This window comes from Lithobates pipiens, unplaced genomic scaffold, assembly GCF_037356315.1.
Source record: "Lithobates pipiens isolate NorthernLeopardFrog02 unplaced genomic scaffold, aLitPip1_a1.2 Scaffold_1, whole genome shotgun sequence".
Taxonomy (NCBI): Eukaryota; Metazoa; Chordata; class Amphibia; order Anura; family Ranidae; genus Lithobates; species Lithobates pipiens.
Genome location: NW_027507685.1, coordinates 205,350,495 through 205,366,520, shown reverse-complemented (window position 1 = coordinate 205,366,520; position 16,026 = coordinate 205,350,495). Strand labels below are relative to the sequence as shown.

The window sequence follows — 16,026 nt, the reverse complement described above, 5'->3', positions numbered from 1 at the left end:
GCTGTCGCACTTTGAATGACAATTGCGCGGTCATGCTACACTGTACCCAAATTAAATTTTTATCATTTTTTTCCCACAAATAGAGCTTTCTTTTGGTGGTATTTGATCACCTCTACGGTTTCTAGTTTTTGCGCTACAAATAAAAAAATACCGAAAATTTCGAAAAAAAAAAAGTTTTAAATGTTTCAAAACTTTGTAAATAAGTATGTTTTCTCCTTCACTGATGGGCACTGATAAGGCGGCACTGATGGGCACCAATGAAGTGGCACTGATAGGCGGCACTGATGGGCGACACGGATGGGCCACACGGACGGACACTGATGGGTGGCACAAATTGGCACTGATAGCTGGCACGGATGGGCGGCACGGATGGGCATGGATAGGCGGCACAGGTGGGCATGGATAGGCGGCACAGGTGGGCACTCATAGGCGGCACAGGTGGGCACTCATAGGCGGCATCGGTGTTATACTATAGTAATGGATGCCAATCAGTGCCAAACAATAATGCATGCCAATCAGTGATGCCCATTGTGGGCACTGATTGGCATCCATTATGGGCACTGATTGGCACCCATTGTGCTGACTGGCATCCCTGGGGGTCTAGGGAGGATTATGACCTTTATTACCTTTTCCCTGGTGGTCTGGTGGCGTCCCTGGTGGTCCAGTGTGGGCATCCTCGGGGGGGCTGTGCTGATAATCGATCAGCACAGACCCCCCCCTGTCAGAGGAGCAGCCGATCGGCTCTCCTCTACTCGCGTCTGACAGACGCGAGTGAGGGAAAGCCGATCACCGGCTCTTCCCATTTACACTGTGATCAGCCGTGATTGGACACGGCTGATCACATGGTAAAGAGTCTCCGTCGGAGACTCTTTACCGAGATCGTAGTTGCCGGGTGTCAGACTGACACCCCGCAACAACGATCGCCGCGATGCGCATCCCCGGGGGCGCGCAGCGGCTCATAATCCTGATCACGTCATATGACGTCCGGTCAGGATTATGAAACCACTTTGCTGCCGTCAATTGCCTATAGGGCGGGCGGCAAGTGGTTAAAGAAACTTTATAAAACTTGTTTCCAGGGGTTAGGCAGCGCCATCTTAAGTATTGTTCTCTGAGTCCACAGTGGAGTGTATTTCCTCCCTTACATTGAGCACTTCCTGTACTGTTAACCAAGCCTCCTTCTCAATCCAACGTTTCTATGGCAACCCTGCTTCCCTGTTCATAGCTGTCTTGTTTTATTTCATAGTATTTACTTGTGCTGATTACCTAATGTTTTCAGGTGTCCTATCACATTGTGTCCCCCATCGGATAGTGTCCGCTGTGTACTGCGCATGAGGTGGAATAAAAAGAGCCGAGCGCAGCGAGGCCGTGCCCAAAGCGTGGCGAGCGAAGTGAGCCCACGAGGGGCCCTCTAATATTTGCAGCCTACTTGGATGGTGGGGCTAGCACCTCCACTCACAGCGCAGGCGTGTTCATCTTCGGAGATTTTTCGAATCTCCTTCTGCTCTGTACTGCGCAAGCGATGTGCCTGCGCAGTACGGGGCAGACACTATCCGATGGATGGGCGCCAGAACACCGGTATGAGTCATCAGCTTTAGCTGATAAGACTGCAGTACTGCTGTCCCATTCCCTGGTTTACTCTGTATGTCATGTCACGTGGTGTGTAGAATGAAGCTCTGAGTGATTAGCAGCCTCCTGGGATATCAGTGGGTTTGTGTAGGAAGTCCTGATAACAGATAGATAAGACATCGAGAGTGTGCCGTAAATCAGGGGAGATCTGGGCATGCTCAGTGATGTCATTCTAAAGAACAAAAAGGATTACAACAATACTAAGCAAGTAAGGAGATATCTACAAGCAGTGTCCATTAGGGTTTTTTATGCTGATTTACATGGGACAGAGTTGTGGGGGAGGGTTTACAACCACTTTAATGCATTCTATGCGTTAAGATAAAAAGCCTTTTGTGTGTAGCAGCACCCCTAATACTTAAGGTCCCTCTAGATCCAGCAATGTTGTAAGAATGTCTCGACTGCCCGGGAGTCCCTTCCTCATTGGCTGAGACTGCGGCATGGCGCCATTGGTTCCCGCTGCTGTCAGTCAAAGTCCTTCAGTGAGAGAGGGGATGGGTCGGTCTGAATGGACACAGGGAGCTGTGACTTGGCTTCGGTGCCCCCATAGCAACCTGCTTTCTATGGGGACACTGAACAAAAGGGAGGGACCAGGAGCGCCGAAGAGGAGGATCCAGGCTGCTCTGTGCAAAATCACTGGAACAGAGGAGGTAAGTATAATATGTTTGTTATTTTTACAGAAAAAAAAAAGAGACTTTACAATCACTTTAAGTTGATATTTATGCATTGTTTATACTTGTGTGAACACGGGAGGCGTGGGCAGCAGTACTGCCCGTAGTCTGTTGCATTCGTTTATTGTTGAGAAGGAGCAGTACTGGCACTGGGGGTTATTTACGAAAGGTAAATTCATTTTGCACTACAAGTGCAAAGTGCACTTGAAATTGCACCGAAAGTGCACTTGGAAGTCGCTGTGGATCCAAGGAGGACATGCAAGGGAAATAAAAAAAACAGCATTTTAGCTTGCACATGATTGGATGATAAAATCAGCAGAGCTTATTATCCTTTTTTAGCACTATACTCTCCCCTTTAGTGATTGTGCTGAGGTTTTTTATTTTTAGCACACACACCGACACCAATATGGGGGGTTTAAGTAGCTGGGAGGGGAGGGATACCCTGCTCCCTCTAATGCCCTGTACACACGGTCGGACTTTCCGACGGAAAATGTGCGCTCGGATCGTGTTGTCGGAAAATCCGATCGTTTAAATTCCGATCGTGTGTAGACAATTCCGATGGACAAAGTGCCACGCATGCTCAGAATAAATTAAGAGACCACAGCTATTGGCTACTGGCCCGTTTATAGTCCCGATGTACGTGTTGTACGTCACCTCATTAAGAACGATCGGATTTTCCAACAACTTTGTCTGACCGTGTGTATGCAAGACAAGTTTGGCACAAAATCCGTCTGAAAAAATCGAATGGATTTTGTTGTCGGAATGTCCGACCGTGTGTACAGGATATTAAATGTCTAGCAGGCAACAAGTGGATGGGCTAGATCGCATATTAGGCATTCACATCCTAGAGGTCAGGAGGTGAAAGGGAGAGGAATGGAAGAGATGGGAGGCAGAAAGAGAAAGAAAAAGCTAAATTAAGGGGTGTGGGGGGTATGTGAGAGGGAGGGGGGGGGGAAGGAGTTGGTGAGAAAACGGGGTAGTCCTGGGGTAGGTAGATGTAAGGAGACTCGAGCATCAAGGAGCCATGGCAATTTTTTAGAGCAATTAAAATAATTTTTTTGTGGTTTATATCTAAAAGAAAAAAAAACGTACTAGGGCCAATTTAAACAGGAGCCAATTAACTTACCCGCATATCTTTGGAGTGTGGGAGGAAATCGGAGTACCCGGAGGAAACCCACACAGACACAGGGAGAACATCCAAACTCCAGGCAGGTAGTGTCGTGGTTGGGACAATTATTATGGCCCCAATTAACTCTCAAAGGCCACACCACAAACTGGTAGGTTAATTGACCTGACATATCGCTCCTACTGCATGTGGACACATGTAAGACTGTGTGGGTACATTTAACTTGTTGATGTAAGACCCCTTTCACACCACACCGCCCATTGCGTCGGCGGTAAAACGCTGCTATTTTTAGCGGAGTTTTACTCCCGGATTTGCGGCGCATTTCGGGCGCTAGCGGGACGCTTTTACCCCCCGCTAGTGGCTGCGAAAGGGTTAAAACCGTCAGCAATAGCGGTATTACAGCGCTGCCCCATTGAAATCAATGGGGAGCAGCAGTGGAGGTGCAGTAAACACACCGCTCCTTCACCACTCCAAAGAAGCTTCTGGCAGGAATTTTTTCTGACGTCCTGCCAGCGCACCACTGTAGTGTGAAGGCTTTCACACTACATACAATGGTGCAGCTTCTTTAGGGCGGATTGCAGGCGCTATTTCTAACGCTATAGCACCTGCAAAACGCTCTGGCGTGAAAGGGGTCTAAGTGTTTTTCATGTTCTCTGTAAAGCTGGTGTGAAAAATGTCTGCACTGAATAAATGAGTAAAGTTAATAAGTAAATGTTGATAGCTTTGAGGAAACATCTGTTTTTCACGATTTATCTGATAGCTGGCTGTCATGCTTTATATCTTTGTTTTGCAGAAGCCATCAACTGCCTGCTTCGAGCAATTGAGATCTACACTGATATGGTTGAGTGTTATTTCTTTTTCTCTAATGCTCATAATATTCTGGTGCCCCCTTATGAGACTTAAGCCTCGTACACACGGTACAATGGCAGGGGATTGTCTGTTGATGGACTGTTGTCCTAAAATCTTACTGTTAGTATGCTCCTTTTGACAATTGTTGTCCAATTTTCATCCAACAAATGTTGGATGACAGGCTAGTAAATTGTCGGCGGACAACAGTTTGACGTCAGATTTTCGTATCGTCAGTACACAAATCCATCACACAAAAGTCGAAAGTACAAACACGCAAGCTCGGAATCGATGCTCACCAAACATGAAGTTAGCAGAAGGGCCCCAAAGGGTGGCGCTTAAGAACTGAAATTCCTCGTAGTACGTCACTGCGTTCGTGTTTGCGGCACGACAGTTTGTGTACCTTTAGTATGCAAGACGAGATCCTGGCACACGCCCTTTTGACAAAAATCAGGCGCTTAGTTGGCCAACAATCGTACCGTGTGTACGAGGCTTTAGAATGATTTGCCTATGCATGTCACATGAACAGGTTCACTTTAATTCTGATCTTATTTATTGAACGTGCATGTCTTTCCTTCGCTCCCTGTCTGCTCTGTTCAGTTGCCAAGATTGAAGAGAGTAATGGCCTGTACACACAATCTGAAAATCGGACAAAAAATACAGCTGGGGAGGCGATCGTACGATAATCGGATTGTTAGCATAGAGCTTTCAGGAGCCGATCACGACAGTTAATCCAATATTATCCGATCAAATGCCAACGTTTTTCTCGTATGATACCAGACCGTACGACTTTTGTTTTAATTAGTATAGTTATCATCCGAAAATACAAATACACTACATTACATCACTGCCGATTTTTTATTTTTATTTTTTATTATTATTAAAATGTCATACGAGAATTTTTATAACTTTAGTAACCTCTCCATTTTCGATATGCGACAACCTGTCCAATTTTCGGATCGTGTGTATGGGCCATTAGTCTTGTATAAGCTACAAACCTTCTCTGATGTGGCGAAACCACCACCTCTGGCACCAATTTTCACACAGATCCATTCTAATGTTTCTGTTAACAGCTGGACCTCTATGTCCACATGCTTTAACATATAGAGTTATTGCCTTGTGATTAGCACTTTGTTTTTGTAGACTTAACACAAACTTTTTACATTAAACTGAGAGGATTCACAGATTTGCACATATAAACACCATGCAATTCCTGCTGTAATTCACTGTGTTTTTCTGTCTTCCAGGGAAGATTCACCATTGCAGCCAAACATCACATATCCATCGCTGAAATATACGAGTCTGAGCTGGTGGATATAGAGAAGGTGTGTTATTGCTTTGATGTATAATGCGAATTGCACGTTTACTAAATCAAGTTTTTATGGCAAGGGAATAAAATCGTCTTTTTCAGTCTTTTTCAGGGCCATATTATTAGAATAATGCTGTATTGACCAGTCAGTGGTTGACAGCAGGTAACAAAATAAAGTGCACTCTTGCATCGCTGTAAAAGCTCAGCCCTGACTCCTGCCTAGCTGCTTAGGTCAGGCTCATCAGTGATCTGGCCTTCATTGTAGTCGGGGTGTGGTAGCAGCTCAGCAAGACTCATTGCTTTCACAATTTTTTTATCTTGCCATTCCAGGCTGGAATGAGCTTTTTCTGTATTTTTGCTGCCCTAGCGCATCTAGATGCAGTACATTTCATGTGCTCTAGTGATGGTTAAAGTGGAACATTTTTCATATTTCCATCTATTAAATCTTCTGCCCATGTTTTGGAATCCGTCAATACGAATAATGTTATTTAAAAAAAAAAAAAAGGAACTTTAGTGATCCTTTAAACTTTGTAAAAAAAAAAAAAAAATTTCTGCCAGTAAATACCTTTTTATACAGCCCGCTTCCTGTTTCTAGTCTGGTAAAAAGCCTAGGCTTATGACATCATGCCCAGTGCTCGCTCTCACTCTCCTGAGAATTTGCCAGGAAAGTGGGGGGGGGGATGGGTCAAAAGAGGGCCAATGAGAGCTGCAGAGCTGGAGGTGTGCCTCTGTCTAAATCCAGGAAGTGAACAGGCAGCAGCTTCAGCTGTCCACAGTTAAAATGGTTGCAGCCAGACTCGGTAGAGGGAGATTCCTGCAACATACTTGGCAAGCACAGAATCGTAGTATATATAAAATAATATGCAAAGTGGTTGGAGGGAAGCTTCAGAATGGCATGTTTTTATTACAAATTATGTGAGCAGACAGCAGTTCCTCTTTAAATAATGTAGTTCTCTGTGTGTATTGTCACAATCGCTCCCAATACATTTCTACACTTATGTAAAGATTGTGTTACTCCTTGTTGCAGTCTTTCCCTCGCTTGAATTCAGTCCACACACAATCAGATATGTATGTATGTCGGTTATAAAAGAACAGAGCCTAATAAATGACGTATAGTGAGTACTATATTAGGGGTGCCCGGGAGCCACCCCCCTTTATGCAGTGGATATATTCATGCATAGTAAGGATGCACCGATACCATTTTTTTATTTTTTTTTTAGTACTTGCCGATACCAATACCTACTGCAAATGTTTTGTTTACACTTCAGCTGTCGGCAATCTTACGAAGCATTGAAAAGTAATTTTACAAATTAAATAAATTGATTTTGTTTTTTAATTTTGTGCTTTTTTTTTTTTTTTTTTTTATGTGAAATGTGTAAACATATGTTAATATATATGTGTGAAAATATTTGCTAACAAGGCGAACTAAAAAAAAAAGTTTTAATTGTTTATCGTTTATAAAATAGATGTGAACGAAAATAATAAATTAAATGGAGGAGAATAAGGGAGTTAAGGCTGATTAGGCCTTAAGGGTTAATAAGGGGTTAAACAAAGGAACATTTGTTCATCCCCACTGGCAGCTCAAAGAACTAAGCCTGAAAGTATCAGTTTCAGGTATTTGTGCATTTGCACGAGTACCGATACTTGTGCAAATACTCATTATTGGCACTGATATTAGTATCGGTGCAACCCTAATGCATAGCATGAATCAATCCACGGCCGTCCCCTATTCATGCATCCGGCCCCTTTCAAGGCACCAGGTGCATGAATTACAGTGGCCAATGAATATTCGCTGTTGCAACACTGATTCTTCTCCTGGCCAATCGGGAAGCAGGTATGAAATCTGTTTCCCAATTGGCCAAAACGTCAGGTGATCCTATTGGACGCCTAGCGATAGGGAGGAGCAGAGAAGAGAGGCACCGCGGACACTGGAGCAGCTTTCCCCAAAGCCTGCTAAACTTGAGGACAGGGGCAACCTCGCTAGAAGATGGCCGGCCACTGCTTTTGCCGTCCGCATCCAGGAGAAGGACAGCGGGGTGTAGGATAAATTGGTTTTCTGGGGGTGTTAGTGCAACAAAAAATGAAATGAAAAATGCAACAAAATTCAAGCAAAAAGCAATCCAAATTCACTGGTGATCCTGTTGACTAAAGGTCAGGAAGAACAAAACTTCAAACTCCCGGTGAATCGCCACAGTGAAGGCAAGATGGGGGCTTGCCAAACAATGACCATCAATGAAGAGAGGTCAGATAGGCATATGAGGATGTTAGATAATTCAGTAGGACATCTGACTCATTCACTGTAACTTGCAGCTGGGCAATGTATACCGCAACAAATCCCCAACATATATTGGATAAGGAGACTCCATGTGCTGATATATTCATAAAAGACAAAAGCATTCTCCATAGTGTGAATCGTTTAAAATCTCTCTCTCTTTCTCTCTTTCTCTCTTTCTCTCTTTCTCTCTTTCTCTCTCGAGCCGGTAGCTAGTTCTCATATTTGTTCCATGTCCTCCTTGCAGGCAATTGCACACTATGAACAGTCAGCTGATTACTACAAGGGCGAGGAATCCAACAGGTACACATCTTTAATTCTGTATCTGCATTCAGTTTAAATTGTATTGATCGGTATCAATAAAATTGTTTAGAGCATATGTATTTTATTATATCTTTTCATGTGACCACACTGAAGAAATGACACTTTGCTACAATGTAAAGTAGGGGTGTACTCACTTTTGTTGCCAGTGGTTTAGACATTGGCTGTGTGTTGAGTTATTTTGAGGGGACGGCAAATTTACACTGTTATACAAGCTGTACACTCACTACTTTACATTGTAGCAAAGTGTCATTTCTTCAGTGTTGTCACATGAAAAGATAGAATAAAATATTTACGAGGGGGATGTACTCACTTTTGTGAGATACTGTGGTGTGTGTGTGTGTGTGTGTGTGTGTGTGTGTGTGTGTGTGTGTGTGTGTATATATAGATAGATTATATATCTATATCCAGATCTAATTATAAAATATATTTTCTTTTACTTTTTTATTTTTATTTTTTTATTTATTTAAACTGCTGGGTGGCAGTTATTTACTACCAAGACACAAACTTCCTGGAATCTTGTTTGTAAACCATCATAATGTTTTTTGTGTTTTCTCCTTTTAGTTCTGCTAACAAATGTCTTCTGAAGGTCGCCACTTACACAGCTCAGCTGGAGCAGTATGCAAAAGCTGTTGAAATCTATGAGCAGGTATAAACTGCAGACAAATCAGTTTTTCCTTTAGGTCGCCTCTCTAAGATAGGACGATCTGCTTATTCCCCCACCTTTTTGGAGCGAACAGCCAGTTGGCAAAAGGCTGGATTGCACTGCCTCATGTCCCTTGTACTTCGTTTTAGGTTGGTACCAATGCGATGGACAGTCCTCTACTCAAATACAGTGCCAAGGATTATTTCTTCAAAGCTGCACTCTGCCATTTCTGCATCGACATGTACAACGCCAAGGTAGTATGCTTATTTTCTTTGGGTATATAGGTGTTCCAGAATATGAGCATCGTTTCTTATTTGTGTGCTTTGTTACAGCTGGCAGTCCAGAAATATGAGGAAATGTTTCCAGCTTTTTCTGATTCCAGGGAGTGCAAACTAGTAAAGGTAAAGTCTATCTTGTCTATCGATCTTTCTGTCAATTTATTATCAATTTTTACTTTTTTGCCTAATGTCGTTCTGTCCTATTCAATACTTAAAGTGGTTGTAAACCCTTACAAACCACTTTGACCTACAGGTAAGCCTAGATTAAGGCTTACCTGTAGGTCCAAGCAATATCTCCTAAACCTATATGGTTTAGGAGATATTTGCCCGAAAACAGGCACCGCTGTCTACGGCGCATGCGCTGTCTACGGCATTCTCAGCGACGGAGCTGCCGCGCGTGTCGGCTCCCGTGCGCATGCGCGGGAGTGACGTCATCGCGGCTTCGCCGAATGACAGCGGCGGAGCTGCGAGACCCCACCAACAAGATGGATGCGGCGGACTACAGGGGACAGCGGCGACTTCGCTGGCTCCTGTGTCAGGTAAGTGACACATAATGGGCTACTATGCGATGCCTAGTAGTCCATTATGCTTTGCCTTTGCAGGGAATGAAAGAGGAAGTAAACTCATCAGGGTTTAATTCCTCTTTAATAGAGGGGAACTTTCTGCAGGATACTGTTTTCAGAATGGGAACACATGAGACTGCTAGAGATCACTGGCATTCTAGTCCCTTTTACAGATCAGTGCACCTACATTAATGCTCATTCTATACCCTTTTAAAATGACTGCCATTTTATTTGATATACCTCTCTGCAAGACCCATTAACCCCCCAACGGAAAGAAAATATAATAAAAGGAAGTGTAAAGGACAGAAAAATTTACAAAAAGGTAAAAAATAAAACTAAGCCAAACCATTAACTCGGCAGAAGGTAATAATATATATATATATATATATATATATATATATATATATATATATATATATATATATATATATATATATATATATATATATATATATAAATTATATTGTTGTCTGCACAGGCCCTGAGTAAGCACATGTTCAGGGAAAATGCTTATTACTGGCTGGGGGGGGGGGGGGGGGGGTGCATGGAATCTGTTGACTACTGGCAGGGAGGGGATGCAGGGAACAGACTGACTACTGGCTCGGGGGAATGCAGGGAAATGCTAAAGGGCTGCGTGCAGTCCCCAGGCCACACTTTGGGCACCAGAGGTTGAATCTATCTAATTGACCTATTGTCTTTTATTCGTATGTATATTCCTTGGAGTCTGTTTTGCAAGAATGCTACACAGAGACAGTGTAGAACAATTGAAAAGCTTTACCATAAGCTTGCAGTTTTTTCATATAAATTCCCTTTGTAGGGATGAGCTGTATTGTCGTAATTATGTCTAAAGCCTGGTACACATGGGCCGAATGCCCGGCGACATAGCTTGGTTCAATAAACCTGGCCGGCATTTGGCCTGTGTTTTTGGCAGCCGGTTCCGACAGAAGCTGGCCGTTTGAAAACCACCAGCCAACCGCTTCACAATCGGCGCTCTCAGCCAGTGGATGAGGGCCACCCCCCTGTCGGAACACAATAGCTCAGTGAGGGTGATCGCTGTACTAACATTGGATTGTTAGTACAGCGGTCCGACCTAAGAAAAAAAACTGATAGTGTGTACTAGACTTAAGACAAATCACTGCTTTAACTGGTCATAAATGGCTTGATTTTATGCCAACACTGCTGATTTGGCCAAAGTTGGAGCCATGGGTGGTCTTGTAAGCACCACTATGCTTGACAAGTCAGTGTATTCAGACAGCCGCAGGTGCTGTGGCTGTCTGAATACGGTAGTAGGCAATGGAGTTAAATCCATCCACTCTGTTAGACCCCATACACATTATTAGATTTTCTGCAGATTTGTCTTCAGATTTACCAAAACCATGTAGTGCAAGGACCTGCCTGATTGCATACAAATTGAAAATCTTAAGGTTTGAACTCATATTATATGGTTTTGGTAAATCTGAAGACAAAAATCTTCAGAAAATCAAATAGTGTGTATGAGGTCTTCATGTGAATGATGGAATTGGTTGGTTTTCTCTTATTCAGCTTATTGGCTCAGTCATCAATGTCAATTTTTTTTTATATAAAGTGAACGAATACTGCAGACTCTGTGACGGATATGGTGACTTGAGAGGGGCAGGGCCAAGCTAAATTTTACAGGAAAAGTGTATGTACAGTAACTTCAGCTGTTTGTAACTCTTCTAGTCATTTCAACAAACAGTGACCTCTGTATACACCAATTGTCTAGAATTTTAGGTCCACTCGCAGGTGAAGTTAATAACCTTGATTATCTGGTTATAATGGCACCTGAAGGTGGGATATATTAGGCAGCAAGTGAACATGTCCCTGAACTTGATGTGTTTTGAAAGCAGAAAAACGAGCAAACGTAAGGGATGGAGTGGCTTTGGCAAAGGCCAAATTGTAATGACTAGATGACTGGGTCATAGCAGTTCTGAAACTGCAGCTCTAGTGGGATGTTCCTAGTCTGCAGTGGTCCAAGGAAGTAAAACTGGAAACATGGTCCTGGATGACCCAGACTCATTGATGCGCATGAGGAGAGAAGGCTAGCTTGTGTAGTCCGATTCAGTAGAAGAGCTACTGTAGCTCAGATTGCTGAAATGGGTAATGCTGCCTCCAAAAGAGAGGCGTCAGAACACAGTGCATTGCAGTTTTGTGCGGTTGGGATACCCATGCTGACCCATGTTCACAGCCAAAGGTGCCTACAATGGGTACTTGAGCATCAGAAATGGGCCATGCTGCAATAGAAGAAGGCGGCCTTGTCTGACAAATCACGTTTTCTTTTATATTGTGTGTGTCGCTTACCAGTGGCAGAGATGGCACCAGGATGCCCTATGGGAATTTGGCAAGCTGGCAGAGGCAGTGTGATGCTTTGTACCAGTGGTGTCCAAGCCTCTAAGCGTAAAGGCTTTTTTGGTGGCAAATGGGAGACCTGAATATTATGTGGGTGGAGAAAATGCTGTGGCGTATGTATGTATTTTTCATAGAATTTGGCCTCAAAAATAATTTAAAATAAGGTTATAGGTACCATCATCCTAAATTTCAGACAGTAAGGAAGAGGTGGGTAGATATAACAAGAGCTACTCCAAAATGCATAAGTACCTTTGATCGCCCAAAATTCATTGGACTATTGCGGTACCCGATATCACAGAAAAACCATTAATAAAAATGTATATCATTTATTAGAAAATATAAAAAAAAATCATAAATTACAATAACAGTATCAGAACAATTGTTACAAATACTAATACAATAAAATTCTTTGGTAATGCCCCCACAAATGTGTAGGGGTACACCAATTGTACCCCTACACACTTGTGGGAGGCATTACCCAATAATTTTATTGTATTAGTATTGGTAACAATTATTCTGATACTGTTGTAATTTTATGAATTTTTTGTATATTTTCTAATACATTTATATACATTTTTTATTAATGTTTTTCTGTGATATCGGGTACCGGTATAGTCCAATGAATTTTGGGTGATCAAGGGTACTTATGCATTTTGGAGTAGCTCTTGTTTTATCTGCCCACCTCTTCCTTACTATGTATTTTTCATCTTGTTTGAGTTGCCCAGGTTTTGCCCTAATATATCCTGAAACTCTCACAATACACCCTGTACCCAGAGACCACATAATCCAAGTTTTGAGCTTTTTTTTTAAATTCATGACAAAAAAAAGGTTCGTGGAAAGTCTGGTTTGATGACAGGTCTGCGTTTTTTATTTTTTGTTTTTTACAGAAACTGCTTGAGGCTCATGAAGAACAAAACATTGACAGCTATACAGATGCAGTAAGTTCTTCTTCTTTTTTATTTTTTTTAAATATATATTATTATTATTGCTACTACTGAATTGTAATAGGGTTGGGGTGTTTTTTTTTTTTTTTGTTTGTTTTTTTAGTTTTTTTAGTAGTTTAAATATATAACATTGTATGTTACTAGCTTCAGCCTTTAAAATAATTCAGAATTTAATAAAGGAAGGTTTTCAATGCTTATGCTTTTTATTGAGCAATGGTTAGTTTACAAAAACTGGAGAGCGCAAATCCAATTCCGCTTCCAACTTCAGGTTGTTCAATTAAGCTTTGATAATAAAACCTGTAAGCTGATTGGTTTCTATGCAGATCTGCACCAAATGTTGCTCTCTATAGCTTTAGGCCCTTTTCACATGGGCCTGACGGACTGATGACGGGTCCATCTATGTTTACTGAGCAGAGCGAAGACAGACCCAGTCCTGCTCTCCTCTATGGGGAGATTGTATGAAAGCGGACCTTCTGTCCGTTTTTTCATCCGATCCGCCAGGTGAAGGGAAAATAGGACCGCCATCTGTCTGGATTTTGCAGACAGGATCGGGTAACAGTGGATGTCAGTGGACATGTCACTGCTGACATCTGCTGCTCCATAGGGGTGCATGGAGGGTCCGATCGGGTCCGCCTGAAAAACTGGCCGGTGTGAAAGGGGCCTTATTAAATAAACTGCAATGTCTCTATTCTGGTGTCTTGACTTTCACTTTGATAGCCATTGTAAAATGTAGTGATTCACAGCCAGATTTAACTTTATTTTTAAGAATTTTTCACAGTTACAAAATAAAATTGTCATCGCCCCTGGCATAGCTAAAGCTTCTTTTGATTCTTTCTCAATATCATTCTGTCCAAAAAATATTTTGGCTTGGTAACAAATTTTTTTTGCTCTACAGGTAAAAGAATATGACTCTATCTCCCGTTTGGACCAGTGGCTGACTACAATGCTGCTTCGCATCAAGAAGACCATCAAAGGAGAAGAGGAAGACTTGCGCTAAGGGTTTCATTCTGTATCCCCTTCCCTAGTGATCTAAGCCCACTTTAGGAATTGTGAAGGCGGGTTGTCGGAAATACTGCTTACATTATTGGAATTTAAAATATACGTTTACCCACAATCCTCCATCACCATTTTAAAATTCTGCCCCTGTACTTGAGCCATTTTGTGAGGTTTTATCAGTCATATGCAGCCAGTTGATTGGCTGCTTTTCATTAGGGATCCTGACCACAAAATGGCTGCTTCTACAGTACAGAGGCATTGAATGCATCATATTAAAGGAAGCCTATTTTTTATTTTATTTTTTGCTCTTACAGTTAGGGTCTACAGTATTGCAGCTGGACAGCATGAGGTTTCTGCACATTTTAAGGTAGCATTGAAAACCTCATTGATAAGCGGGCTCCTTTTTTATACTGTAAACCCCAGGAGCTATCGGTGCAATTTTTCACTTTTTTGGGAAAGCAGCTCAATCGTTGTACCATTGCATGGATTTGGGGGCATGTAAAAGGAGGGAATTGGGAGGGCCGAACTCTGGCCACATCACACCACACTAAGCATAATATGAACATATATATTTTATTTTAGAGAATTGTAAAGCCACAGTCTGGCCTCCATTTATGAAAGTTTAGTATATTGTAGCCTGGGCAGATCAGCCAGGAAAACACACCAGGAATACGAAAGGTTTTCATAAGTAACCTATTTTATTTCTTCTTGCAAGCTCTTGGTGTGTTGGATTATAAAAATGTATTTATCCAGAAATGTTTGGAAACCATATACAATTTCTATATGATAATGATGTAAACTGCACACTTGAATTTAGCACAAATGCTGAGCATCAAGGTTTAGGACCAATTAATTTTGGGGCTTCTATGAAGAAGGAAAGTGTTCATTTCCCCATGGTTTCTTGTATTACCAGATTTCAGCTATTTTTTAGGCTGAGTTTTTTCTATGGGAAAACACTTTGGTTTTTACAGTCTGGGCTCCATCCTGTTGCAAATGCCTGCTTACCTGCATTTAGCTTCTTTTAGGAGTGCTGAGGCCTGGATGGAACTCATAGATTTGTCTGATTTAAAAAAAGCTTTTTTTTTTTTTTTTCTTTTTTTTTTTTTTTCTCCCCCTTTTTCTTTTTACCATCATGCCCCCATTAATAGAAATCTTCTACAAAGTTGGCATTGCTTTATTGTGTTATGCTCTAGATGTGCATATTTCCCAGCATTTTATGATGCAGGTTATTTGTTGTGTTTATTTTTTTTTGTCTTGTCTGTTGTCTTGTGAACCATCCTGTCAAAAAAAAAAAAGCGCAGCAAAGCCCGTGTGAAATAAAGCCAGTGGGATATAGTAAGTCTGTGTGCCTAATTCCTTTAAAATATCTAAAAGAATAATATATTTGCCGCCTTTCACCTCAGCGCTGAGAGTTAAACTGATTGTAAGGGTTCATGTTTTTTTGTTTTGTTTTTTATAAAAAAATAAATAAATCATACTTGCCTCCACTGTGCAGCTTATTTTGCACAGAGTGGCCCCGAACCTTCTCTTCTGGGGTCCCTCGGCTGCTCTCGCAGCTCCTCCTCCTCACATCAGATAACCCCCCCAGGAGAAGCGCTCTCCCAAGGGGTTTACCTTGCAGGCATGCCCTCCGAGTCTAGCATTCAGTGTCTGTAGTTCCAGGCCTCAGGTAAGTAAAAGGGGGGGGGGGGAGCTGGGGGGCCGGTCACTGCCAGGGTTTTTTTTCATCTTAATGCATAGGATGTAAACCCCTTTAAAGTGGCTGACAGACTAATGTCTTAATTGTGCGTTAGTAAAACTGTACATATCACAATCACTTTGTATCCAGGTGGATTATACCTTGTTTTTTTCAAGACATGTCTTTTGGACCTAAATGGTAATGATATTATTTGTATTTATTTTTTTAATGTTATTATCAAAGGAACACTGGCCCAAAATAATACATGTTGTATATCTCTTGCTATTACCATAGCTTGCCACCAAGGAACAACCCAAGATAAATTCTCCTGCTCCTGATGGTCACCGTAATACCACATACGTGTTCTGTTAGTTGTTGTTTGTACC

General features: G+C 42.0%; 1 protein-coding gene across 1 annotated transcript in view; it reads left to right on the top strand.

Moving 5' to 3' along the window:
* Positions 1-15,301, top strand: part of NAPA (NSF attachment protein alpha) — a 33,990-nt gene extending 18,689 nt beyond the window's left edge. Inside the window, exons 4-11 of the mRNA XM_077480832.1 lie at positions 4,214-4,260; positions 5,514-5,591; positions 8,095-8,150; positions 8,733-8,817; positions 8,964-9,068; positions 9,147-9,215; positions 12,910-12,960; positions 13,862-15,301. Of these exons, the coding sequence (XP_077336958.1) occupies positions 4,214-4,260; positions 5,514-5,591; positions 8,095-8,150; positions 8,733-8,817; positions 8,964-9,068; positions 9,147-9,215; positions 12,910-12,960; positions 13,862-13,963 (593 nt within the window). The 3' untranslated portion in view covers positions 13,964-15,301. The remainder of the gene's footprint in view (positions 1-4,213; positions 4,261-5,513; positions 5,592-8,094; positions 8,151-8,732; positions 8,818-8,963; positions 9,069-9,146; positions 9,216-12,909; positions 12,961-13,861) is intronic.
* Positions 15,302-16,026: the final 725 nt, after the last annotated feature.